This window comes from Streptopelia decaocto (assembly GCF_964273445.1).
Source record: "Streptopelia decaocto genome assembly, chromosome: 1".
NCBI lineage: Eukaryota > Metazoa > Chordata > Aves > Columbiformes > Columbidae > Streptopelia > Streptopelia decaocto.
The window spans coordinates 39879179-39906999 of record NC_138663.1 but is presented as its reverse complement, the minus strand read 5'-3'; the positions used below and the strand labels follow the sequence as shown (position 1 = coordinate 39906999).

The 27821-nt window shown below is 50.4% G+C and overlaps 1 protein-coding gene across 7 annotated transcripts; it reads right to left on the bottom strand.

The window, feature by feature from the left end:
• Positions 1-343: 343 nt before the first annotated feature.
• Positions 344-27595, bottom strand: MGAT3 (beta-1,4-mannosyl-glycoprotein 4-beta-N-acetylglucosaminyltransferase). Of its 7 annotated transcripts, XM_082055269.1 has the most exons (4): positions 27365-27595; positions 9178-10683; positions 3773-3878; positions 344-1196 (listed from the first exon to the last, which is right to left on the bottom strand). In XM_082055269.1, exons 2-3 carry the CDS (start codon positions 10680-10682, stop codon positions 3821-3823), a joined length of 1563 nt encoding a protein of 520 aa, XP_081911395.1. In that variant the 5' UTR covers position 10683; positions 27365-27595; the 3' UTR covers positions 344-1196; positions 3773-3820. The 7 variants fall into 7 exon arrangements, with proteins under 7 accessions (XP_081911395.1, XP_081911400.1, XP_081911399.1 ...); XM_082055274.1 differs by lacking the exon at positions 3773-3878 and having other exon boundaries at positions 9158-10683; XM_082055273.1 differs by lacking the exon at positions 344-1196 and having other exon boundaries at positions 1229-3878; positions 9158-10683.
• Between the last annotated feature and the right edge of the window lie 226 nt (positions 27596-27821).

The window sequence follows — 27821 nt, the reverse complement described above, 5'->3', positions numbered from 1 at the left end:
ACAGCAGCGAGTGCTCTCCTGCACAATGCAGAGCTGCTGCTGTGAGAGTCTGCACCGGTGGTCTGTGAGGATGCTCAGTGTTATTGCCTAACAAACTGAAAATGCTGCTGTAGTATTTTTGTATTTGGTCCACGCACACCTTCCTTCTCTGCATGATTCGTGTTTCTTCAACCAAATTTCCCCTTTTGGCTTGTTAGGGACTTTTTTTTAATTATTATTATTAATTATTTGGAAAGTAAGATTCCCTCCCCCGCCCCATTTTTCCCTTTGCACCAGCTGTGTGTTGCAGAAGGCTTCTAGAGCCATTCAGAGACCCTGCTTTTGAGAACACCATTATCCTTGCAATTTTGCGTCATTCTGATGGCCTCATGGGCTTCCTGCAGAAGTGTCACGGAGAGCTGAGAACTTGCAGCTGGTGACACCAGCCCTCCTGAGCAGGGCTGCACATGCTGACCCCAGGCTTTCTGTACCCTGCACCCACTGCAGTGAGGTCCTCCCAGCATGAACACAGGATTTGGGTTTGTGTAAGGGGCTTCTGGACTCCCAACATCATGTGGCATTTGGTCCCATGTACATGTATACAATCTGAGAAGAGCAGAGCTGCCATATCTTCCTTTTTCTAGGTGAAGTCGCCTATTGCACATCTTGTCTCATTAAGTCATGGGTCCTTAGGTAGATTTAGTTCTGTCCTATTTGGGGAAATCTGTCTGGTTTTGGTTTTGCAGTAGTTTGACGTTCACTTCTGGGTAACAGTTTGAATCAAATGCTTCTAAGAACACTGGGAACCAAACAGAAGTGGGTGATGTTTTCTACCTTCTTTTATTTTTGCGTGTGTGCCTGGTTCTTAGTAAGTGTCTGAAGGGGGAAAAAAAACAAAAAAGATATGACTGATGCTTAGTTGCTCACTCTTTGGAAAGTGTCCAGACTGTAGAACAGGGCGAAAATGCCAGGAAAGTGTTTGCTGCATAGGGGCAGACTTATAATATTAGATTTTATGTATTTTCTGGGTAGCATATTTACTTTAATTTGAGATCCTGGAGAAGTAATTTTAGATCTTTATTCAACGCAGCTTAGTTGCTCTTCTTTTCAGTTTTCCTTATTTTTAGAAAGGTAAAGTGTGGTTCTCAAATTAAATCGTTACTGGGATGGACTTCAGCCAAGAGGATCCATGGTTCAAGCTGTAAGGCACGGGAAACCTAAGAGTAAAACAATGGAGTTTTATTTTGTATTTCATTTGGCAGGGTGAGGAGAGATATGGCCTTGAAAGATTTGTATTCTTACATAGCTATAATGTATTTCAAAAACCAGCAAGGACTGTTTTCTGTTCTCACTTTGCTAAAAAAGCAAGCAAGCAAACAAACAAACCAACAAACCCACCCAGAAATGCTGGAAATGTCAAGACTGCCAAATTGTCCTTAGTTCCAAGTAAGGGTTTGTGTTTGGGGTTCTCAGAAATGCTTACAGTAACGTCCCAAACACGAGCTGAAGTGGGCTGATCCTTTACCCTTTTGCTGATGTGCTCATCCCCGCTGCAGCTACAAAGGCAAAGCAGCAGCCTTGCTCCAAGCCCGGCTCCTCTCCCAAGAAACTGCGGGTGATATCCCTCATGTCAGCCCCTCACTTCAGTGACCCAGAGCCCTTTCTCTACACGGGACAGCTTTGCACCGCTCCTCTGAGGCCATTTTGCAGCCACAGAGCAAATCCCTGCAAATCTTGCTCCCAGGTTTGGCACGGCTGGGAGATGAGCGTGCCCGTGAGCCACCAAAACACGTGCCACTGCCAGAAGCAAGGAGATGCCTCCCTTCTTGCCATGGCTGTGGCCAAATCCCCTCAGTGGCAGTGATCTGGAGAGCAGGGCAGCCAGCACCTGCAGCTGGGACATGTGAGCACAAAGCCATTTGCTGGTGACACTCTCCAGGGCTGGGGTGACTCTCGCCCTGGCTGCTCTACAGGCTGCTGGCCAGCCAGCTGAGACCTCCTGCTTCCCCAGCTGAGCGGTTAAATCAGCGAGATTTAAATATATGTGTGTATATATATATATATATAAAATTGGACTAATAATTAAAAATTAACTGTCCCTGCTAAACAGCATATTAAGCTGTGCCCTTACACAGGGAACAAATGTATCCAAGCAACAAAAACAAACAGCCAGCAAGCCAGGCTCTTAGTATCCCCTTTCCAGCTTTCTAAAAGGTGCTGTAAGTTTATATATTGAAGTCACTGTGTTTCCAAGCGTCCCGGTGCTTGGAAACAGCATGTCCATACCCCCAATCAGCAAACCTGCTGCAGGCATGGGTTGGGAATCAGCCAGAGCCAGCCTCTCCATGAAGCTGGAGGATCTGACCCTGCCTCAGTGCCCACTGAGCAGTGCTGCACTGAGCATCCCTGACAAACAGCAAGAGCTTGGGGAAAACAGCCTATTTCCAGACAGGTCATGCCCCAGCCCCTCCATGGTGCATCTCCTCATGTAATGCCTGTTGGGGTCCTGAAATTCTGTAAAACACACGGGATTTATTTGGCTTCAGATGGCTTGCATGCTGCTTGTTCAATATGGCACTTAAGGCTCCACACCCAGGATGCACACTGCACATACCAAGATCCCTTTTGATGTCTTGAGAGAGTCTCAAGACATCAAAAGAAATAAATTTTTTCCAGTGAGGGTGGTAAAACACTGGCACAAGTTGCCCAGAGAGGTGGTAGATGCCTCATCCCTGGAGACACTCAAGGCTGGACTGGGCTCTGAGCAACCTCATCTAGTTGAAGATGTCCCTGCTCATTACAGGAAGAAGGTCCTGAGTTCTGTCAACGTCTTATTTTAAAACCTTGCAAGAAACTGAAGAAATGTCATTTATATTAGTTCTTAAAATAATATAAATGTCAGTAAAAGATTTTGTGTTGGAAGCAAGAAAAATACATGGAAGAACCTTTGACCCAGTCAACTCTCATTTCTTAAATTGTCTTGCTAAATTGCCATTGGTCTTATCTTTCCCTCTTGAAAAATGGAAAGCTCAGGCATTCTAGCAATCATCTATTTTTAGATTATCCCTATTCGGGCACAAAAATATGGCAATCACTAAGAATACTAAAAATTCTTGATAGCAAATTTTAATTGTTAATATTTATTCCAGGTCTTTTGTTCCAGAGACAGAAGCAGCATTAAGCAATGCACAATGCAAGTCTCCAGTTTAACGGAGACCATTCCACAAGAGAATTTAAAATGTGAGACTGATGTGGAAAAGAAAAAGAAGGAAAGTGCTGGATCTAATGATTATAAGGAAACTAATCTATGATATTTAGTCACTATCTCTAAATGGGATCAGGAATGAACCTGAAGTGTAAGACACTTAAAATGGCAAAAAGTGAAATAGCTATAAGATATCACATAAGTTTGCAAAAGGTCCTTGCCAAAGGCACTTCTGAGACCAGATGCTTAGGAGGATTGAGAGCAGGACCAGGCTTTGATAGTGACTAATGGGAACAGCCAAAATTACATGAGATGGGTTTAAAAATAAGCTAAAACAAGGAGGTCACATTCTCTCACACATCATGCCGAAAAGTCAGCTACCAGAGAGACATGTCTGCAGTGGGGAAGGTTTAATTTGGGGCTGCAGGGTTTTCACAGCTTTACTTGAAAAAGTGGATGCATCCAAGGGAGAGGAGAAGGTAACAAGGGACCCCTTCATGAGCAGTGATGCTGGTTCCCACCTCCACCAGCTCTTCCGAAAGCCCCTTGGCAGCCATCGTTCCCCACTTCCGTGCCTGTGGTACTCACACTCATCGAATATGCAGAAGATAATGAGTCTGACGTGGGCCCATAGAATCAGGAATCATTCCCCAAAACAGCCAGGCTCCCCCTCAGTCTCCTCAGGAACACGGTCCTGCCAAGGTGGAAAGCAGCAACATCCCTTGCTCTGTTTTCCAGCAGCCCCTCTGCCAGGTGATCAGAAATAAAAGCTGCCACACACACACACACACACCTTGGTTTCCTTTCATACTTTGTAAATTTTTTATTTTTTTATTATCTCCTCCTTTTTAGCATCCCTTTAAGGGCGAAATGAAATCCAACCATTTACAGAGAAAATGATTTCAGAATGTACATTTGATTTATCCTTACAAAAAGTTCATTATTACTTGCAGTTTATAAATTACAGAGTGGAAAGGAGCTTTGCAGACACTCCTAATTTCTTTTTTTTTTTTTTCTCTTTTATTTTTGGCAAATCCACGCATTCTTTTGCCAAAGCAGGGTGTTCTGGGGCTACACCACCAGTAGGTCCAGGTGGACCCCAGGCATGGAAGCACTGCTGGATCACCTCCAGGATGATACTGCATCATCATCCGCACAGGAAGGAAAAAGCAGCAGTTCAAATTCTTAGCCTCAGAGTGTTCCAGATCCCTTCTTGAGCCATTATCTGTAGTCCCCAAAGCTTTTAATGTCAGTGTATTGCATTAGAAACAGCTCCCCTTTCTTGGTGCTGGATCCAAGCCCCTCCTGCCACCCCTTACCTCCAGCTCCCCCTGTTTTCATAATAAGAGCAAGTTTGTCCAACATTTCAGAAATCAGAAGGAAGGTGGGTTTGTTGTTTTTTTTTTTTCTGGGGGGCAGGGGGGGATGAGAGACAACAAATTGATGAAGGGATTTGGGAACCGTTCTCCCACTCACTTCCCTCCTTTCCCACCAAGGTTTGAGGTCAGTGAAGCCAGGACAAGCCATCCCTTCCCTCCTCACCACCTGTGTTCACTAATAAGACCAGGGGTGACCCCAGACATGTGTCATCACAGTGCAGAGGTGCAGCAGCCACAGAGTTCACTGGCACGAGCTGGGAGATGGGGACAGAGCCCAGGGGATGTTTGGGAGAGGAAAAGACCCCACCATCCCACAAGGATACACTGAAGGGGGGCAGAAGGGAACAAATACCCATCTGGTCTGACATGCTCCCACCACCCCAACTCATACATTACCTGGAGGGCAGAAGGTCCCCTTGTTTCCCCACCACAGAGACACAAAGAGCAGGCTGGCCTGAGCTGCACGACAGCAAACACCTCAGCAGGACACAGGGATCAGAGAAAGCAACAGTGAGAGTGGACCTGAGCGTGTCGCCCTTCATACCAACCACACAGGCACCAAACCACACCATCTTTTCTGTCCCTCACTTGGGTAGAGCATAACCCCCAGTCCTCTGGGGGAGCAGAGACAGCTGACCTACCCTGTTCCCTCCGCTTCCGCAAGCTCACCTGCTGCAGGTCCAGCAAAGTGCACATCCTCCCCTTCACCTGGGGTGAAGGAGGAAGATGAGCTCCCCACCCCAAAGCCATGCACAGGCACACAATCCCTTTTTTAGGTGAAAAGCACAAAGTGAAAAGCACAAAGAAAGGCAACAGATGGGCAGAGAGAGAGAAGCGCAGGGCTTGCGGATGCTACACACTGCTTCACCTACTACATGGCCCTCATTTGCACCAATTAATTTGAAGGTGGAAAGGTTTGGGGCAAGAAATTGCACAGAGCTGAAAAGGGCCGCAGGGAAAGGCTGGCGATGCTTAACCCTCCTCCAGCAGACGGCTTCACTCCCAGAGCGGCAGTGGGCACGTGGCTTTGCTGCTCATGGCTGCAACAACCAACAGACATCAAGCTCTGGTGGCCTGATCCCAGCTCCAGCCCAGGGGCAGGATGTGTTTTTTTTCAGACCTTCCCTTCTCAAACCTCAGTACCTGGCTCACACCCGAGCAAGGAGCCTCAATGCTCGCCTCAAAGAGTTCCACGTTGGGAAATGAGGATGTGATACACAAAAACCTGCCTCCTCCTCTGCCTCTCTCACCACCCCACACGCTTTTGGGTTCCCTCTTGTGCAGGTTGTCTGGGAGGGTGGCTGTTCCGCCCGGCTGTGGAGGTCCCAGCACAGCAGTATAGGCAAGGCTAGGCACAAGGGAAGCCGCCACCTCGGGAAATCACTGTGCAAAAGTCAGCTTGCTAGTCCACGTCCCCTCCAGGGACAAGAAGGAAGGTTTTTAATGACAAACACTCTGGCTCCCTAAGGATGACAAACACAGGGTTAGTCAGACAAAAATTAGACAGAAATATTGACTGGTTTGGCCTTAAATCAAAAATTGTTTAAACGATTCTTGAGAAATAAGAAAAAAGAATGCATTTATTCTGTAAAGTCCCTTCCTCCCACCACAACAGGAGTCTGTTTTAAATTTAATTCCCTAACAATACGGAAAACAGTAAGTCCAAGGGGAGGACAGGGCCAGAGTCCTGCAGAAGAGTCCCAGTGCTGCTCTTCCAACAGGACCTTCTTCTCCTGCCCAAGGGGGCAGAAGGGAGAGGAAATTTGGAGGGTGAGGCAGAGAATGATGGAGAAAATAATGGAGGAGAGGGGAGAGAAGGCAACAGGCTGCACTTCAGGAGTAGGAGATCCAGATATTGCAGCTGTGGGCTCATCTGAAACTAAGAGCAGACAAGGGTCATACCTCAGTGGTGAAACCATGACTTGCAGTGTGCTAAAAATCCCCCAAAACACCCATGCACAGGAAGGGCTGCTATCGGGGTAGAGGCTGCTTTGTAGAAGATAATGAGGTGCAGCCCCAGCACACATGTACTTTTTCCCCTGATTCACAGGGCTCTGGTGCTGCCAAAGCACCCATGCACAGACTGACTTCTCATTCTCTCCTGTCTTCAGGAAGGCCTGGCACTGGGCTTGTGGTGTTATGTCACAGACCTTTGGCTTTGCCTTATCTCACAGTGTATCTCAGGCTCCCTTCCAAGAATAACAATGAAAAATAGCTTCTTCCTTCCATACTTTACTGCTACCGAATCCCGTGAGCTGAACCCACCTGCTCTCCTGCAGCTGCCCCTGGGGAAAGTGCATTCCCCTTGCACTGCAGCCTCAGTGCCACTGCTCTCATCTTGCTCAATGCAGGTTCCTCCTTTCTCAGCTGGGTCCCCATTTCTCTGTAATCTCTCTATGCCCAAGAGCTCCATGCAGCCACTTGGCACAGGGACCCCATAACTGTGACATGACTCCCTCCCTTCGTGGGAAGAGCGTTCTGCCTGCTAAAGCTTCTCCCTTCACTCAGTTCTCAAAGGGGCTTTTCTTCCTGTGGGGAAGACACATCAGAAGTGAGAATAGTGATTTACAAAACAACAACAACAACAAAACTCAAAAAAGAGGGTCCTTCAGTTCTTCTAAGCAGTGCTCATGGCACATGAGATGTGGAAGGAGCTAAGATGAAATCCATCTCAGTTTGATCAGAAAAAGATGTTCATCTTCATTCTTTTCTAGTTTCAGTCTTATTAGGCAATCAGCTTATTTTTGTTGACATTTCTCACTTCTCTAGGGAGGGGAATAGGAGAAAGAAAAAGAGATCCAGAGATAGGAATGAGGCACAAGGGTGGGAATGGGCTGGACAACATAGAAATATGGAGCCCTGAGTTAACAGCAATGGAAACCCTCCCGCTTCAGCACAGCTGGCCTGATGTCAAGGTCACTCTTCCTGATGCCAACAATTTCCTCCTCCTCCATCATACGATCCTCACTTCTCTGCTTGGAACATGAGGCTAACAGAGCAAGTTCATAATGTTTTTCACCCTCTGCCCACTACAGCCCAGGCTCCGGGCAGCCTATCAAGCCATCTGCTAAGGAAGGGTGGTAAGGGTGGAAACATGGATCTGCCCCCTCAATCAGCTGAATCAACCCAATGCAACAACGGGCCAGATCCTGACTACCCACCACTGGCAAACTCTGAGCAAACACTGGCCCAGCAAGCTGCGAATAATGTCATCCTAGATCCCCGCTCCTCTGCATGGCCCAGGCTGCACATGCTCTCTGGATTGGATGGTGATCCTAAACCAGGCTCGTGGTCTCAGGGGGAGTCTGCCACTTTCTCCACAAGCTCCCTCACCCCCTGAGAGTAGACAGATGGATCTTGTGCTCAGTGTTTCCCCACAACACCCATCTCTGACTCAGAGCTTTGCCCTTCTCCTCTCCCTTTTACCCCATGGCAAGAAGGAATAGCCAGCACATGTAAGCAGCAGCCCTGCAACAGGCACAGCCTGTAGGGTTGCAGAGCCAGCCAGAGAGTCACGCAACAGTCCCACGTGTGTAGCACTGCTATGCAGAGCCAACGCTCTCGCTGGCCCTCTCCTGTGAATTCCCCGAAAAGTCATCCATGCTGAGACAGATCACAGCTTCTGGATCCCACCATTTCCTGAAAGCACACACACAAGCCCAACTATGTCCCCTTCCCCCCCAATACTGGTAACAAACGCCCACGTGCATACCAAAACCATGCATGTTAGCACTCATGCACATAGGAAACCATGCACTTGTAAACGTACACTTCCACCATCTAAGTCCCCTGCAGCTTATCCCAGCCCCAAAAGAAACACATACTGCAGGGAAAATGCTTCAGCTTCTGTGGGCCAAGCCAGTGCAGTGTTGCAGGGGGGAAAAGGGAGTTTAAAAAAAAAAAATAAATAAAACCCCAGCTTTCTCCTCTGCTTCCCATCTGCCTGCTCCAGGACTGGTAGAGCATCAGGCCAAGACACAGCCCAGGACAGATGCATTAAGCCTGCGGGAGGAGGGGAGAACACCTTGGAAGCAAAGGATTTCCCTTCCCCAAAATACTCTCTTAATATAGAGATATACAAAAAAATAAATGCATACTGAGATGCTTTTGCACATTCACTCATCCAAAAAATGCCTGCGACACATCTGCACACGTGACCACTCACATCAGTTTGTGCCTGCTGACTCACACTCACATCTGTGCTTGCTCTGATCCACAAAGGACGAGGGTGGATGGGAACAGCTGCCCTCCCTCCCCTTGGGACCCTCCCAGCCTCCCCCAGAGGAAAATCCACCAGCTGGCTGCAGAGATTCTCTCCAGCCAGCAGGAGAGGTCCGGGAGATGGCAGAAAAGGCTTTATGCTACTGCCACAGTAGGTCCCCAACATCTCTCTTCCTCCTGCCCTTCACACAACTGAGGAATTTGTGTGCTCAGGGTCAGCCTGGGATGAAGGGAAGAAGAGAAGGAAGGGAGGAAGGGAAGGAGGGCAGACACCCCAGAATGGCACACCCCACCCACAACCAAAGAAAACCAAAACAGGAACGTATGAAAACATCTGACTCTTTCCCTTTGTCGTGAAGTTCTGATTTCCCACCTGAGCCCTGGTGGCCTCACCCAGTGCCCTCTGTTTTTCGGTAGGGGTTCTCCAACAAGTAGCGGAACCGCTGGTAGTTCTTGAGCAGGTATTTGGGAGCGTACATCTGCTCCTTGGGGTCGGCAGGGGGATACTCCTGTGTAGTACCATCGAACCAGCCACCAGTCCGGATCAGCTCCCGGATATAATTGAGGTCTCGTTTATCCTCATAGTCACCCCAGCGGGGGAAGTCCCCGTTCTGAGCTGAAACCAATTTGAAGTAGATCCCCTCTGGGGTGAAACACCATGAGCAGTGCCAGCCAGCAAAGTGGAGTGGGCTGCCCAGCGACCACTGCACCAGGATGTGTCCTGTGCTGTTCTCGTACTGACGAAAGCCAGGCATGGTGTAGTACTCGCGGCGTCGCAGACGGATCCCATCAGTAGCGTAGACGGCCTGCAGCATCCCCATGGTGCAGCCTGAGACCACCTCCAAGGTGCCTGGTTGCTTCCAGAAGAAGCCATAGAGTGACTTGCGCATATGAAAGGCGAAGGGCTCCGTCCAGCCATCGTAGAGCTTGAGGAAGAGCACACCGTCACGAGCTGGGATCTCATCGGCATCATCGATGACAAAGACATCATCTGGGCGCAGGTTGCGGAGGCGAGAGATCCCATCCCGGGTGAGAAAGGTGCGCAGGTAATCATCAGCAATCCAGCCATCCTGGCGGCCACCGGGGGGGAAGTGGTCCAGGAAGACGTAGAGCACCTTGTGGCGGATGTAGTCGAAGGAGCCGTTGAGGAGCATCTCGCGGAACTTGAGGGGCCGCGGCTCTCCGTAGGCTGTGAAGTTTGACTCGCACACCACAAAGACATCCACCACGTCCCCCAGCTCATGGAAGCGGACATCCAGCAGGTCAAACTCATGGTTGACGTTGATAGCGTTGATGACCCTCCGGGGGGTCACCCGGGGTACAAGACGGTCCTTGGTGGGCAGGTTGGAGTACTGGACCACAGTAGGGACCCCGCAGCTGGGGCCGTGCCAGCCTGGCAAGCAGACGCATTCCACCCACTTGCGCCGCTTGGTCGCGCCGGCGCTCAGCGGCTTGCGAACCGGCCGCCCCGAGGACGCACCGTCCCCTTGCTCCTCTGGCCGCCCTCCCACGGGTGGCTTCTCCAGCACCTTGGTGCCTGGTTTAAAGCAAACGCCGCCGGCTTTGGTACGGACAAAATATTCTGTTGTGTCTTCCGACAGCACGAACTCAGCTTTGTGCAGCTCTTCGCTGGCTCTGCTGGGAGGCAGGGGCTGGAGCAAGGGGGAGTGTGAGTAGAGGGGTGTGCGGAGGAACTCGGCACCCCCGGGCTCAGGGCTGACCTGAGGGGTGACGGGGGCATTGTTCCAGAAGAAGCTGGAGACGAGGTTGGGACTAAGTGAAGCCAGCTCCCGGGGGAAGGTGACATAGGAAAGGGCCTTGAGGAAGTGCAAGAAGGAGATAAGGCAGAGACCAGCCATGCAGAGAGTCAGAAAGAGCTTATGGCGTCTCATCTTCATCCTGTGGAAAAGCCATGAAAAGGAAAGTCACATTCAATAGTTACTAACGTGCAAAAAGTTTACCACTGATTGAAAGACAGGTTGGGGATGGGAGGAAGCTGGTCCAAATTCAGCATGCGTCTTTCGAGACTTGAATCCAAGAACTACTCCTCCCAAACCCTGCCATTTTCAGTAGACCTTTTGCCCCAGCGGGCTTACACCAAGGTGAACTTCTAGATCAGTCACAGTCGTATAAACTCACAAAGACAAGAAAAGCACTGGTGACAGAGTAGAAAGCCAGGAAATCCAAAATAACAGGAACTAATGATCTAGTGAACTTGCCACACTCGGCAGACCTGTCCCTACTCATTGATGGAAACAATATGAACACTGCACTCCTCAGGCCCTGCGTCACCAGAGGGTTGGGGGGAGATGAAGAGGGAGCAGGAGGTATGAGAGGGAGTAGGGGATACGTGGTTGAAACATGACCAGAGTGGCAGTTTTAAAGGACTGAGATCATTAGCCATGCTGCCACAGCCAGGAAAACTCTACGCTCCCCAGATCTTTTCAGTGTTTACTCAACACACACCCTAAAAACCACTCTTCTTCGTAGGAAATGCTACCCAAGTTCACATGGTGAACAGGAAAATAAAAATACAATAAAGATTGTCACCTTTACTCTCCTCCTCTCCTTTTGAAGTCCACTGTATGTTGCCCTTTGCTTTAACCAGATTCTTAGGGGTTTTTTTTGCACCTGGATCAAAGCAGCTCAAATAAACGCTTGGCTGTCTCCACTGGTAATACTGTCCACCCTGACAGATCCACTCTAGGCCAGCAAGAAGCCAGTGGTGGACAGCCCCTCTTTTCAAACACCACGAAGTATTGCCTTCATCCTCAGCCTACACCACCTGCCCTCCTCCAGCCCCAGCAGGGAGTGCAGAGCTGCTGTCAGGCAGAGAAGTGATTGAAAACTATAATCCATGAAGACGACAAAAAGACCAACCAACCAAAAAAGAATGAATTAAGCTCACCTGAGGAAAGAAGAAAAGGCACTCACCTTCTGCTCCTTAGAGAAGGGAAGGCTGGTGCAAAGGTGAGCAGAGGAACAAGGTCACACAAAAGCCCTTTGTAATACAGAGGCTTTCTTCTCCTCCCAGGAGCATGAAACCCTCCATGCAGCAGCAGGTAAAGAGGCAGAGACCCGCTGCAACATGCACCACTACGTCCCCTCCACGCCACGCTCTTCCGCAGTGGTTCTGTGCCCTGGCACCATCCCCCTCCCAGGGCCAAAGTTCCCAGGAGGCACCATACACCCTGTAGCATCACTGATAAACCCTCCACCCAGTGCCTAATGGTGCTGACGATGCCTTCAAGGAGGCTCTCCCCAACCCTGGGGGACGCAGGGCAGCCACCCCATGCCACCAGCCCCACACCCAGGCTCCTTGTGGCCACGCAGGCTCTGGGTGTGGGAGCAAAAGGAAGAAGCACCCAGCCCACTCCTACTGCTTCAGAAGGTATTCAAGTAAAATGCAGCAAAGCAAATTTACTGATTAACTTGGACAGATTTTAATACTGAAGTGGAAAGCCATAAAACATTCAGACAGATGGCAACTGCCCAAAGGAAAACATATCCGGCTCTCAACATGTGCCTTTGATATGGACTTTGTTAGTGGGGTTGTCCACGGTTATACCTTACAGCTCAGTGACAAGCATTTCTGGGCACTTTGCAGTCACCTTTTAAGTGAGAAGCACCACTGACACCATCCCCCATACTTGGGTGGCAGGGTGAGGAGCCTCATGTCAAGCTCTGAAGGGTGGGACTTGAACCTGAAGCTAGTGGGAAAGTTACAGCATTGACATAGGAAGCAAAAAAATCCCCACAACACACAAAACAAACAAATATATATGTATAAAAAAAAGCTTGATCCTATTTGTTAATGTTTATTACAGTTTTTTATATACTTCAACATGCCACAGGTCAGCAGAGGGGCAGGGTCCCGGTGTTGTGTGTCCCCAGGAGGCCATCTTGTCAGGCAGGAAAGGAAGAAATGGCAACTCTCCTCAGGAGACCACACCAGGGCAGGCCCTCACCTCCTGCCACAGCTCCACAGCCCAACTTCACATGCTTGGTTGTGGCCCAACTGGTGGGAGGCCATCTTTGTGGTGGCCCAGCCATGAAGGTGCTGGATGTTCTCCCACTCAAAGACATAAAGGACCATCTTGGGGACTGCTGGCAAGCCTTCTTCATGGGGGCAAAACAAGGGGCTGCAGAAGCCCCCCAAGAGCATCTCGTCGTGTCCAGGGCATTTTTTCTTAAGACTCTGTTGATGTCTTGCTGGAGCAGTGAGATCACTTGCAAGGCAGAGGAGTAACCAGTGCCTTTCCTTACATGTCACCAGCTATTGTTCTTTCTTCAAGTGTGGGGAAGAAAAGGGCACAAGGAAGCTGAAAATGCTGAATTAACAGCAACTGGCTGTTAGGAGATAACGTCCCTTGCTGGTTAATCAGTACAGCTTTCTCCAATCAGGCATCCTGCACTTTGAGATTTTACCTCCAGACATTGGGTACCTCTCAGACGCTAAAGCCTGGTCAAGGCGAACAGCTGGCCTGCTCCAATAAGGCAATTCCAATGGCTGCCAGGTAATTCCTGCTTCACTCCATTTCCTACAGGACACTTAAATGCAGGGCAGCCAGGTTCCTCTGGGCCAGCCCAGGTGCTGAACAAGTCACATGAAGCACATCTCCATCTTGTTCGCAGCTGGCTGTGACACCATGCAAGCCACAGGAAATTCCCAGACAAAAGGTCATAACTCTTGACATTCAAACTGCTTCACTTTCCTGGGGTGTGGCAAGTCGTGTCAACATAGCAGGATGCCTGGTTTTAGGAGGTAAAGCATATTTTCCTCACTTGACATTTGCATACATCAGTATCTGTCAGGCTCAGCAGCTCTCCACCCGCTGGCACAGCTCAGCCCGCTCAGGGCTGCGCTGCCTCCCGGTTACACCGTCTGCGCCCAGGGGAGCCGGGCTGGTGCGCACAGACCTCCCTGCAGCTCTGCCAAAGCAAGATGGCCCTGCAGTACCCTCTGCTGTTTTGCTGCAGACATGTCCCAGGAGGCAACTTTCACTGCTCAGTTCTTTGTTAGTGAGTAGGAACATGAACACATTTCTTATCCCCTCCTAAAAGAAGGGAAGCCAAGAAGCAAGCCACGTCCTCTTCAAAACCTCTTCCCTGGGAACCATCTCCATTCTCACATGCCAGGGATTCCTTTGCCAGGGAGTGGAGAGAGCTCCTGCACCCTTGGGTGGGCCAAGATGCTAACATCCATCACTCAGATATTCCTTCCCATATCCTCTGATCAGTGCTGCAGTGAAAGATGTGTCTTTGAGTGGCAGCTAATTGGAGACAAAGGCCAGCAGGGGAGGAAGATGTTATTACCCGCCTTCCTCATCCAGAACATTTACATGTGGTGGAAAGGAGAATGGAGGTACCAGTCCGGGAGACATCTCAGCTTATCATAAAAGAGCCCAGCTGCTCTGTCACAAAGCAGGCATCAGTTACCAGGAACACAGAAGACAGCATGAAGAGCTATTTCCCTTCTGACAATTGAGTGAGGAGGGGGAGAAAAAACACAAAAACAAAAAAACCCAAACAAACAAAGAAAAAAAAATCAACTTGATGTCAGGGAGAGTGACCAAGTTACTGTCAGGTTAAAAACTACAGTGAGAAAAAGCCAGGAGGAGTATGGACAATCAGATCCATTAAGACAAAGCTCTTTTGGGAACATGCAGTTATAAAGCCCTTCAGCAGCATTCAGTCTCAGCAAGAGAAGAAAGCTTCTTTTTGTAAGGCATCCCTTGCTTGAAGAAGCTATGTCCCTACCATGCAGGGGAAGGGCTTTCAGAGAAGGAGTAAAGCTAGAAGTGGTAGGCACATGAGTTATCTCCAAGCACCTGTTAACATTCTATTTTGCCATTATATCAAATGACCAGTTGATTTATACCATCTTGAAATCATATCCTGATTTTCAAGAAGCCAGAAAGACATGCACTGCTAGGAGCTGGCAATGCACCAGTCCTAATGTTCTCTTGTGGAGGACACTGGCAAGAGGCCATGCAACAGGCTGCTGGCTGCATGACACCCCACACTCCATCTCATTAGGGCACAGGACTCCCTAGACCCCTCCTGCAGCTACAGGAGAAAAACTGCTGTGGAAAACAAGTCAAAATAGAAGCTTCTGTTTTATCCCTGATACAGAGAAGCTCATCTCCTCTGCCTGAAGTTCTCCCATAACACCCATGCAGTAACATATTTGCCCATCACTCAGGCACTTCAACAGAAAGCAACAATTCAAATTAGAATTGCTTTCACACAGCAGATTAAAATCCAGCATGATTTGATCCCCCACTTCAGACCGAGGGCCAAACTCCCTCTCTCTCTGCTCCAGCTAGAGGCAAGTAAAGAGGCTCCACCCGTGAAGTGTTATACTAGTCCACCTGCCATCCACAGGGCACAGGCATCAAAACACACATCAGGGTCACAGTACCCCAAACCACTCCAACATCTCCAATTACTTTTGTCCTGCAAACACCCACAGAAGTAAGGAGAAACTATAAAAACCTACTATTTGTCTACAACTGAAATGTGACTAGCTCAGGGACAGCAGGACTGTGCTTTGCTTAAGGATTGAAAGAGAAGATTATCCTACAAAGCTGGACAGCAGGGAAAGTGGAGAGTAGTAGGATGTACCAGAAGGTAGCTGGGGCTCAGCAATTCTCTCACGTGACAGATGCCACGCTGTTTTCAGGGACTGCAAGCAAGGAGGATGTCAGCCGGCAGTCACAGTACAAGGTCCATATCGTCTTCCATTCAAACTTCAAGGACAGAATACAACATTCTTCTGCAACCTTCATCAAGAGCTACTGCCCACAGCGCTAATGCAAAATAGCAATACCTCATACTACGTGTTTCCTTTGCAGCTTCGAGGCAACTGACCACAAGGTGCCACTGACTTGCTGCCAATACAACCAGCTGGAGCAAGTCATCCAGCACAGATACTCTTCAAGTAAGGTCAGGCTAAGGGAGAGCCAGGCTCTGTCCTAAGCACCTTCCCACCCTTTCAATAGAGAGGTGAGCAGAGATATATGGTGACCACTCTTAGCAGGTTGTCACAACAGCATCCATTTGACTTCCACAGCTGCCATCCATACACCACTAATTAATGGGTGCCATCAAGCCAGGAAGAAAACTGGATGGAGAAAAAACAAACAAACAACAGCTAAAGGGTGAATCTACACAAGGTAATGAATGACAAAGTTGGCCAGAGAAGAGGGAAAGCATAGCTGAGAAGCCAAGGCATTCTCTTCACCTTCCCACTGAAGGCAGACATGTGATGTATAATACATAATGTCAACCACAAGCCTCAGGATGGTGTTCAAGGACTTGCTAGTCTTCAACTGTCCAGAAGCATCTGTGGTCAAAAAGAAAACAGGTGTCTCTTCTCACACACACACTCTTGTAGGAAAACAAAGTGCTCCATGCCAGTAGCTATGATCTGTTGCATACAGAAACTAAGATGGATGCAATACAAAGCCTACAGCTTTTTAAGTACTGTGGCAGCTCACCTCTTCAGCTCCTGGAAGCACAGTAACTTTGGACTCCACGCTTTTCACAGGCCTTCACTGTTTCCACTGTTCTCTCAAGTGCCTTGTCCAGATCTTTGGTGGACTAAGCCTCGGTTATTTTAGACACCACAACTCTAGCTGCAGTGAGATAGCTGTGCACTCTTGAGACAAAGCGGCTCTTAAGCCTCTGTACAGAACACATGGGACCCAGTAATACAATGGTCTTTATTGACAGGATTTTGGCTCAAGACTGATCTTCCAGAAGTCAGCAGAATAGACCAGCATCTGAACACCTTCAGAGTCCATTAAAAAACCCTCCACTTGAACAGATTGTTCTTACTATAACTACCATATACTAATAGCAGCATAATTATATCATTCTCCAGCCCCCGGTTTAAAAGAAGATCTGCTCAAAGAAGACTAGAAAATTCTACTGAAATCCAATAATGGCCTATGCGACATCTACTTAATTTTATCCAAGAACATGGACATCACAAGGGTACAGTACTACATGCTAAAGAAAACTTGAAACTGATTTCCAACTCCACTGGAATCTTTCAAATATTCTTCTTGGCATCCTTCAGCTGTACAGGGCTCCCTTGTAACTAATCTCCTCTCTCCAGCTAAAGCCAGTCTCACCATAGGAAGTTCCATGTTTCCAGAGGTGCCTCAGCACACACTGATCCTTCAGATGCTCTCAGAAACCACGCTTTAAATTTCTTAGCACCACTACTCTAAGCGCTCCTTCACTTACGCCTGATCTCCTGGAAGGACTCTTGCTCAACCCTGCTCAAAACATCTGGTTCCATGAAGACTGCTGTGATGGGCCTGGAGATTGCATCACCTCTTGGCTCCAAGCTCAGGTCTCTCAGGACACCAGGGTGAACTGAGGCATGGCTCATTGCACTCTGCAGGGGACACACACACACCGAGGATGCCAGGGCTTTCTCCCAGCCCAATACAGCGCTGCTGCTGCTCACTGTTGCAAGTGTGCAGCAGTTACAGCAGTGCAAGATGGAGTTGGCTGGTTCTTCTGCTCCTGTACTGCGGTGTCGTACAGAGAAGGAATGCTTCATCATGAGATGAGGAATAGGGAAAGGGGACAAAACTACACACAAAAAAGAGCAACTTATATCCTCAGACAAGCCATAGGGTAAGCAAAGTAGTATGTAAGAACTGCCAGCTAGTCTCGGTGTCTTGCAGAGAGGGACAGAACAAAACCATTTTGTCTGAGGATAAAAGAAAATTACGCTTTCAGAGACCTCAAGTGAGGCGTGTGGTAACACAGGCTGTTGTTCCATAGGTTCTCTCCCCTCACTCGCCACCTTCACAGCTCACCACCCCTCAGCTGTCAGTTGTATGAATTCAAGTTGTCAATCGTATGAAAATCTGCTTTGTAACACCAAATCAGCAGATCTAACTGGGTTAAAAATAAACTTCAAGAAAAAGCACTCAGGCATGGGAACAGCAGTTGACCAGCAGAAACTTTCTAAATTACTTCACCAGTTCACTTCCCACCAGAACTGTGGTATCATGTAGATACATCCCCAGATACTAAAAATTACAGGGCTTTAAGCACTGTTCAGCTACCATGAGCTCGCTAACTCCTCTCAGCAGCATCAGGGAAGGAGCACATTTCAAGTAGGGATCTGGAAGAAGCAGCAGCAGGTAGCTACTTCCAAAGCAGACCCTTGCGGCAGTCCATGTGTGCCAAGCAAGTGGAGTACAAGTCACAAATCAAGATTACCCTTGGAGCTGAGGGCCCTTGGGTGAAGAGCACACATGTGCCAGACCAACACTTGCACATAAGCGCTGTGCAGAGGACAGCAGGACAGTTCCTGGGGACAAATGAACAGCCCAAACAACAGGAAGGGGCAGCGTGGACAGCCCAGAGGAAGGTGAGGGGAGTGAGCACCCCATGGGCCCAGAGAGAGGCAGTTAAAGGAGGAAGGAGGCAAGAAGCACTTGATGCCATGGCGATGGGTAGAGTGCGCAGACCCACGCAGGCAGGCACCACCTTGCCTCCCGCTATTTTTGAAGCGGGTGGCAGTTGTTCGTGCATCCCCGGGGATAAAACGCTCTCTGAGACTGATCAAGAAGGGGAGTAATTAAACCCCAAGGAAGACAATAAATAAAGAGAGGCCATGGAACAGCAGCAAGATCCTAGAGGCCACGGAGAAGAGCTGGCCCTCCATCCCTGCCCTCTTTCCTCCCCCATCCATGGCCAACCCCTTGGTGTTTGGCAGTGTGCTCCCTTTCCCACAGTAGCCGATCTATTACTGTTTGGAAGAGCGTTCCCAGCCTCTCCCTTCCCCTCTTCCCAGGCCACAGGGGTCCTGCTTGGCAGCCCCCAGATCCCTCTTCTCCTCTGAATGTCTGGTGACCAGCCAATCCCATGCAAAGAGCATTAACCCCTCTTCACCAGGAAGAGCCAGCGAAACCTGACTCCATGCTGGGAGGTTTCTCTAGGGTGTCTCTCCTCACTTATCCCCATCCCCAACACCCCTCCCCCCCTTCTCTCACCTCTTTCCCCTTTTCTTTTATTTCTCAAAAATCAACTCCAGTCCTGGGAGTGTCATGTCTTCCCGAGAATGTTACATGAACCCATGGGAATTTTTCTTGGACCAAGAACAGACCCTCATTTATTTGTCTCTTCTGCCTTTGTTCTTCATTTCCTCTTTCAAGACGTAGCAAGACCTCAACACAGTGCCGCCTGGATCCCCTGCTGCCACTTCACTTTGTTATTATTTCGGAAAGAAAGCGCTGATAGGCAGAGAGCTCTTCAATGCCTTGCCCCAAGGCAGAAGTGAATCAGGCCAGACTCCCACCTCTGGGGCCGACAAAGGGCACGGGGGCTCTGCAGCGCACCTCGGGCTTGGGCTCGCAGAGACAAGCCCCTGCTTATGTAATGCTTCTGATTGCAGCATCACAGCCCCTCCGATTAAATCCATACGAACCACATCTTCAGTAACAGCTCTGTGCTGGTAACAGGCATATGGTACCACGAAAAGGGTCAGTTTCCCAGAATGAAATCAAAAGCCTCCTAATGCACTTAACTCAGGGTCACATAAATCTCTCTTCTGCCTCCCACAGATGGCTGGATCTTGTTTACAGGCATTGCAGCAGGCCTGGGTCTTAACAATATGTTTACTTCTTCTGTACAAACATCCCCTTTCACTAAGCAAAGCAGTACCCTGATCTCCAGATTAAACCGAGCGGAAAGGACTGGGAGCAGGTCTATGGGGAAAGAGGGCGAGAGCTCGTCTTCATCTGTGAAATCAAATGCCATCCTGGACATCACTCAGGCTTTGGGACTATTTGGATTCACGTTCTTCCCTCACATCGCCTTATTTCTTGAGAAGGATGAGGAAGAATTTTGCATTTAGCGAGTTGCTGACATAAGGTAAAACCATTTGATGAAAGAATGGGGTTTATTTCAGGCTGAAGAACCTGAGAACCAAGCTGGGGCCAGGTGGCACAGCATAGCTTGTCCAAGGGACATCTGGTGATTGTCTGGCCAATGCATTCCCAAATGCAAAAGCCACAAACTGACACAGTGCAGATGAAAAACAGGGAAGCCAAGCATTTCTGCTCAACAACACAGTAGACAGAGCAGTTTACTGCCACAATCACTTGATTACAGGCCAAGTTCCTTTCCCTCCCCACCCTTAGCCCTTTCAGGTTTCCAGTAACATAAACATTTATATTGAAATCTAACTGTTTCTGAGAAGTCAGCTGCCACAGCCAGGTCAGAAAGGAAGGAGAAGATGATAACAAAATTAATATGCAAGACCACCATGAAAATTGCTGGTGAAGGAGAAGGATGTGTAATGCAAAGATGGAAGCCACAGTCATGTTGAAGTAGCCAGGACAAGCAGGCCAGGAGCAGGACAGCCCATCTCCATCGTACAGCAACCTGCCACAGTGAGGCAGAGAGCCAAAGGGTGTGAAGCTCATATGTGGCTGGAGCAGGTGCTCAGTCCACCCAGCTCATCTTCACAACCCTCCTCTGCTGCAGAAGCCTATAAAAAAACTGCCCCAAGTCTCCCTCTGCCCTCAAATGGTTGCTCTTCTGGATTTAATCACTGAGAAACGATGGGAATTTCATCTGCACAGTTTGCTACTCAGCCACCTGATCTCTCAGGTCTTCAGGTCCTGATGATCTCTTGTAAAGCCCAATGGACTGTGTCATGCCAAAGCTAAAAAACACTTTGGCAGGACAAGATTGGCCTTTGAATGAAAAAAAAGCTCTCAAGCATCTGAACGTTTTAGAGAGCAGGCCCGATGATCCCTGCCCCAGATCCACAGCACCGTAATTGAGTCAGGGACCAAATCCAAGCACCAGATTCGCTGTCTCCAACTTGACACCGTCTCTTTGCTGCAAAGACAAGGCTCTGAACTCAGGAACTTCTCGCACAGTACCAAGCCACGGAGATGCTTGACAGTACCACACACCTGAGTGACATGGAAACCAGAACTGGATTTTCAGGGCAGTTCAGCTGCACAAAGGGATATGCAAACAATCATGGGCAGAAAGGAAACCCACAGCAATTCTTGCTAAGTGACAGACTCTGGATGCCTGACAAACTCCCCTTCCCTGCCCCCCAAGCACTCACGGGAAGCAAGAAGACTCTGTTCCAGAGCACAACTGCACTATAAATAATTGAAGACACTACTAAATTATGCAAAAGCAATCCCATCATCCCCCTGGCCAAGCTGAATGCAGGTGTGGCCAACCCTTGCTCCAAAAGTTGCTGCTAGATAGGGATTTCGAGGCCACAGAGGCTCCATGCCAGGAGCACATATCTGAGAGCACAACAGTCACTTGCTAACAGCCAGGCCTGCACCGAACAACAGCACGACAGGAGGTATTTGGGGACACAGCACTGATGCTGAAGCAGCAATTCCTTTAACCCACCTCTTCTCCAGAGACCTCACATGGCCCCAGAAGAAAAGCAGCAAATGGTGTTCCCTTCAAGTGAGGCTGCTCGGTACACCTTGCCTCCATTGATCGCGGTTTGCTGGCAAGAGCTGCAGCTGGACAGCCCTGGCACGGCGAGGTGGGGAGCAGAGAACTGCTGGGGTAGGTGGGAAGGAAGAAAGGGAACTGAAAATGCTACAGAGGCAGTAAAGTAGTACCAGTTTTGCTAGCACAAATACTGTACAGGGAAGGCTGAGCTGAAAGCAGACAATCTCAGTCTGCCTTTCTGCCTCACTCCTTTGCCTTCGGGAGATGTCGCCTCTCTGAATATCAGGGCCACCGAGGTTTCCCTCAGCAATGGGGTCATTAAATAACAGCGTGCAGCTCACGCTGATCACTCCAGGGCACCGTTCTCCTGATTTACCCTGCCCTTTGCTCTGCCTCAGAGCCAGCCCTCACACTACAAGTTCCACGAACACAGGGCTTCTCATACACAGTGAGCACCATCCACTCTCAGCCCCTGCGCAGGCAAACCCTTCTTCCAAATTCCCTACCTTTCCCAGCTCCCGCAGCCTCCGAGGTCTGTCTGTGCCCAACATGCTCAGTCCGCACGGGTCTCCATTCTCCTTTCTCCCTGCTGCCCAGCAAGAAGCATTTTGTGCCAGAGGAAAGAGGAACTGAAAACACTGCCATAGCCCTCTCTTCAGGCTCAGCACAACCAGCTTAAAATCTCAGGGCTCCAGCTTACCTTCCCCTTCTTTCTTAAAGGGCTCAGCAGCCAGGAGAGAGACTCCCTTTCATGTCTCTTTCTTTGCCACGCTGTCTCTCTTGTTTTCTCCTCAGTTCCAGCATCTGCATGCCAAAACAGGGGATCCTAGCGCAGATAAAGTCAGCGTAGCAGATACCTGCGTTCAGATCACAGGTTTCACAGTTGCCGAAGCCGTTATGCAGCGCCTCTAATTTGCATTAGTCTTACAGTATGCTTCAAATCTGCTCGCTGCAGCTTTGGTATCGGGCAAGACACATGCAGCAATATCCCGAGATAAAAATTACCACAAAGCCTTAAAGAGATGGCAGAGTCTGATTCTGCTTGCTAACCCTGGCCCAACCTGTTAGGATTTACACACCAAGGGGAAAACAGCGCTCCAAGGGAAAGACAGCAGGGAGCTGGGGTTATAGATTGGGCAGATCAAGGAGGAGGCTATATCTCTGTTGAAAAAGGCAGCAGGATCCAAGCAGTGACCAGAAAGTTATCGATAACCCCTGGCTCAGCAGCTGCACCTGGCTCTTCTCTGGGATTTCTGAGATGGCTACATCAGCAAAGCAAATACGGGAAGCGTTGCACTTCAGTTGCTGCTCTCCCGCTGAGCCCCTGGGCACATCACAGACTCGCTCCATGCCTCAGTTTCCCTGGGTGGGAGATGGGAGACACACCCTTCTACTCCAGGTAAGGGGCTTGCCTAATTAAAAGAAGCTTAATGGGTTGCTTTGAGGCCCTTGGAAAGAAACCTTGTCATAAAATGCAAGACACAGATGATCCTCAAAAGGAAGAGTTGCCTCCACTGCCTCTCTCCCTCTCGACAGCCACATCCCTCTCTCCTGCTGCTTGCAGCTTGTACATTAAAGGCTGAAAGACTACTGGCAGATCTCAGTTTGATCATACCCCAAAGCCATGGCTGATTTTTTGAAGAAAAGCCTATTTAGAAACAGACCAGGACACTCCCCTAGTTGGGGAAACACGGAGTATTAACTGAGCTCATCAAGCTCCTTATTCAACGGTGGGGGTTCTCTCAGTATGAAAGGCCAAGGCCCCCACAGCAAGCGGCTCAGGTCACTTTTCCTATCTCAAAGCAGGGAATAATCACTTCCTAAATCACAGCTCAAGAACAAGCCTTTGCTTTTTGTAAGGCAGCCAGTTTCCTTCATGCTGCTTCTTCCCTCAGCCTGCCTCATGAAAGCTTGGAGTGCAGTGCCACACTCCCTTTCACCCATCAGCTCTACCAGGCAAGTTTCTAAGCACAAAAATACACCTGCCCAGTTTCAGGTGTTCAGAGGTCTGAAAAGCAGGAGGTACCTGTTGTGCTTCAGGAGGAGCTCGAGGGAAGTAAAGGGTTTGCACTGCAGGGAGCACAAAAAAGTCAGAAAAGGAAAGTAATCATTTTTTCTGCTTTCCTGAGAGCTGCAGCCAGGGATGAAGGCATGGAATGCTCTTGTGTACCCTACACCACTGCTTCAGCACACGGCATCGCTTCCCACATCCTCCAGGAGAAGGGGGAACTCAGCAGCTCTGTGATTGCAACTCTGCCCTAGCCCCTGGGACAAGCACCTGGTCCTGGCACCACACACAGCATTGCTGCTGTGGCACCACGCTGACCTGCACAGCCCAGTCCTAGCAACATGCTTGCCTAACTGTATCAAAGCACCCCAAACCTGACCTGGAGCCACGCGGGATCCCAGGGCTGCCCCCCGCATGCAGCTCTGCCAAGGCTCCTCAAGGCCACCCTGCAGCACCGACCCCACAGCACAGTCCACGTGTGCCCTGCAGATGCGTCATCACCTTTCCAAGAACATCCAGGATGGGGAACAGCAGGCATTCCTCAGATGCACCCCACGTCCCCTTGCATTGCACTGCCCCGTGTGCCTGTCTTCCCCAAATTTTAGATGCCACTGTAACGCTTTGTTGTAGTACAAGAGGATGCCATCCTGTCGCCAGGACAAATAAAATGCAGCCTGACCTTTTGTTGCAGAACTGATGGGTGATAGTGACAGTAGGGAAAAGCAAGTGGGGACAACTATCCACACTCTTCTACACTGAGGTCTGATAACATGAACCAGTCTTTTCAGGCACCTTAGAGTAACCTAGAGATATGAAGATGCCTCTTGTGCCAGTCAGTACGCCCTCCACCATCCTTTCTGTCAGAGTTATTGTCAGCTGTACCAGCCTTCGTTAGCACCACCTCCTCCAGCTACATCCCACTGATTGGGTCACAGATTCCAACAATGTACAAAGGGCTCATTTTAGAGCAACTAACCCCACCTAAAACCTAATCAGCCTTTAGAAATGAATGCTGGCCCAGCTTGCCCCATCTATCCATCACCAAATCCCTCCACTTCCTTCCTCCACCTTTATGATCCAAGGCAGGGGTGGGGGAAAAATATCAATTTGTGATAGCAGGTGCACCTTAAAGATGCTATTCTCAAGACAGGAGGAAGCTCAGACACAGCAAGCTGAAAACTCAGCTACAAACCTTGCCATGAAACAAAGTTATTTCTGCTTGCTGACAGGTCAAGGCAAGGGAGGGACAGAGAGAAAAACTTGTCTGTCCTAAGGTGTGTCCTTCATGCACTGAACATGCACAATAACATCTACGCACGCTGTCCTGAACAACTGCTGTACCCGTGACTGCTCATACACACCACACTTACTGCAGGCATAAACTCTACAGAAGTACACGCATTTCAGAAATGCATCTGGCAGGACCTGTGTGCGTTGCATACACCCAGCAAACACCCACCCATGTTTGTCACGCAAGCATCCCTTAAAGACACGCAATAAGCATGTTACACCAATCTGGCAGGCCATAAAGTCACACCATACTTAACCAGTTGCGCGTGGGAGAAGGAGAAAGATAAACACAAAGCATATGAGAAACACATGAGCACACAAACTTCGCAGGTACGTTCCCCAGGCAAACACACCGGCTGTATCTGCGCTTGCTGCTGTGTGCCTGGCAGAGGTTAACCAGGCTCTGTGACCACAGAGCAGCCTCCAGCAACTCTCCAGACCCGCTACCCCTGTCTCATGTTGGGCACGAGCACCCTAGATAAATGTTTACAGTTGTGAGCATCCTGAAGCTAATATCCCTGCAAACACACACACTATTTTCCACCTCCTCCTCTTCACCTCCCTGCTAAGGCAACCCTTGTGTGCCACACAGACAAATCTTTCTTTTTCCAATCTTACCAGCATTTGCAGGGAGGGAGGGAGGCAGGCAGGTAGTGGCTCAGCCCCTGAACCCAGTTTCAAAATGGTCCACCATGTTCTGGGCACCTCTGATGCAGATAAGCCCCAGCAGCACCTAGGACCAAAGGTCTGCCTGCACAAAAGGCAGCAGCTGGCCCACTGCAGTGGGAGTGGGGCAACAAAACTCACCCACAGCTAGCCAGAATCCCGCCCTTCTCCTAAGGATATAATTGCTGTATCCAGGGCACTAATAAACAAGCTATGCAGGCATCACCAAGAGTCCTCGCAGGGAGCAAATGTTATACCTTGCAGTGAATTTCCTACCACTACTGCAAAAATCACCTGAGGGTGTAGAGGAGCTATAAATCTTCAAGGGACTTTATGACATGAAGTGGCAGAGTCACAGCTTCACTCTTCTTCTGCAATTTGCAATGATTTTCATTTAAAGCCTGCTTTATGATGCTACAGGGAGGCTGCAGGAACCCCACGAATAGTTCACAGGATCACTCTTCCCCCACCCCAGCTTGGAGGATGTGTTTCCAGCACTACTACCAAGGCTGAATAAAAGCCAGCACAGCTATTACAACAGTGTTTAGGGGGCCTCTGGAAGCTGGAGGTGTGCTGGGGGGTGAGGACCCCATTGGTTTTCCCTGCCCTCTGAGATGGCTCTCCATTGCCTGAGGGTCAAGCGATGGCAGGTCCTGCGCAATTTCAGCTCTTCCCAGGGGAGCTGGCAGCAACCAGGCTTCAGCAATGAGGACTTGTGAGTGACTCCCAAGTCACAGGCTCCAGCTGGACTCAAACACCACTTCTGCAGGTGGGATTTACACAGCATAGGAGCCACCCTTTTGGGGAGGGGGCCTGAAAGGTTCCCACTGACTCACACACTGCTGGGGTGGGGGAGACAGGGGCAGGAGTAGGCAAGAATTTGAAATTCAGTTTGCACAAGGCTGGGGGGTTTCCAGTGACTCAAGTCATACTTGTTAGCATTGGTGTCACTGAGTGTTTTCACAGGGTTGAACTTCCCACTCAAGGGGAGGGATTTGGAGTTAACTGGAGGGCCATTCTCTAGAAGGGGAGGTGCTCAGCACCCACGCCATGTGCTGCAGACAGGGCAGGCTCTCTGCTGACCCAAGCTCTGCCCTAGGGTGAAAGGGAGAGGTGCAAGACCCCAGCTTCAGCTCGGGCAAACAGGCAAGGCTCCCGAGCAACCCAGGCATGCTCACAGAAACACAGCCTGCAGAAATCCCCAGAGGAAAACCACAGGCCGAGGCACCAGGAGCCTCTCTCCACTCCACGCTCTCTCCCTCGCTGAGCTGTCTGAGCAAGTCTAGAGCTGCAGCAGATGCCGTGCTCCCCATCACCCTTACCACACTCAAACAGGGAGCAAAACTCTCACAAGGACAGAGCTACCCCAGCCTGTGCCACTCCAGCAGGACCTACAGCTATACCCAGCCTGCAGACAACCCGACAGTCCTGCAGGAGCAGGGAGAACTTGGGTGCCCACTTCCTTTAGTAGCCAGCCCCCAACGCGGGGGGTGCTTGCAGCAACCTGACACAGAGACAGAGCAGGGGGAGAGGTGACGTTTGATGATGATCATACACATATATTTGTATGTATGTTTTCCCTCCCACACTCACACTCCTGTTACTCCTCCTTGCTTGCTGCAGGCTTGGCACGCATCCCCAGCCCGTGCCCTCCTCGCAAGCCGAGCACGGGCAGCAGATGGGCCTTCGCTGCAGTGCCCCGGCCGGAGGCTGCCTCCATCCATCCCCGGCCAGCCCGCATCTGCGGGCAGGGGCTGGCAGCATCGCCTCCCTCCTCCCCAGCGCCGATGCTCCCTAGCAGGGGATGCCGGGATTATGGGGGGGCGTGGGGAGGGGGAAGATAAAATAAAATAAAATTAAAAAACAAAAAACAAACACTAATATAAATAAATAAAGAGCGGGAAGGTGGGGGCTCGGCGGGGGAAGCCTCTCCTGCGGTGCCCGCAGGGGATGACGCCGCACCCCCCGGGCCGAGGCACAACTTGCAGGTGGCAACAGCGGCGGGAAGGGGGGTACGGACGGAGTGGAGTCCCGCCGCCGCTGCCCGCAGCGCCCACGGCCCCGGGGAGGCTCCAGCGGGGAGGGCGGGTGTGCGCTGCCCCCCCGCCGCCCCCAGCCCCACCGCCCACCCGCTCGCTCACTCACCCCCGGCCGGCGCAGCGTCGGTGCCCGCCGGGCCCCCGGCGGGGCGAGGCTGCCGCTCGCCCCCGGCCCGCCCGCCGCCCCCCGGCATGGCTCGGCGACGGCCGCGGCGAGGCGAGGCGAGCCCGCAGCCCCCCGTCGCCTTCCTCCTCCTGCTCCTCCTTCCCCGCCGCGGAGCGCAGCGGCCCGGCACCTCCTCCCGGCCGCGGGAAAGGATGCGATGCGCAGCCGAGCCCCGCCGGCAGCGGCGGGCAGGGCTGCAGCAGCCCCTTTTGTGCCGCCCTCCCCGCCTGTCTCCTCCCCCGGCGCGCCCGCCCGCCCCCCCCGGGGCACGGCCTGGCCGCCCCCCGCCTCTCCGCACAAAGGAGCTTCTTGTAAGGGGGGTCCGGCGGTCCGTGACAAGGCCGAGGGTGCGTTACTGAGCGAGCTGCGGTAGCGAGTGCCGGGCCAGGCGGTGCCC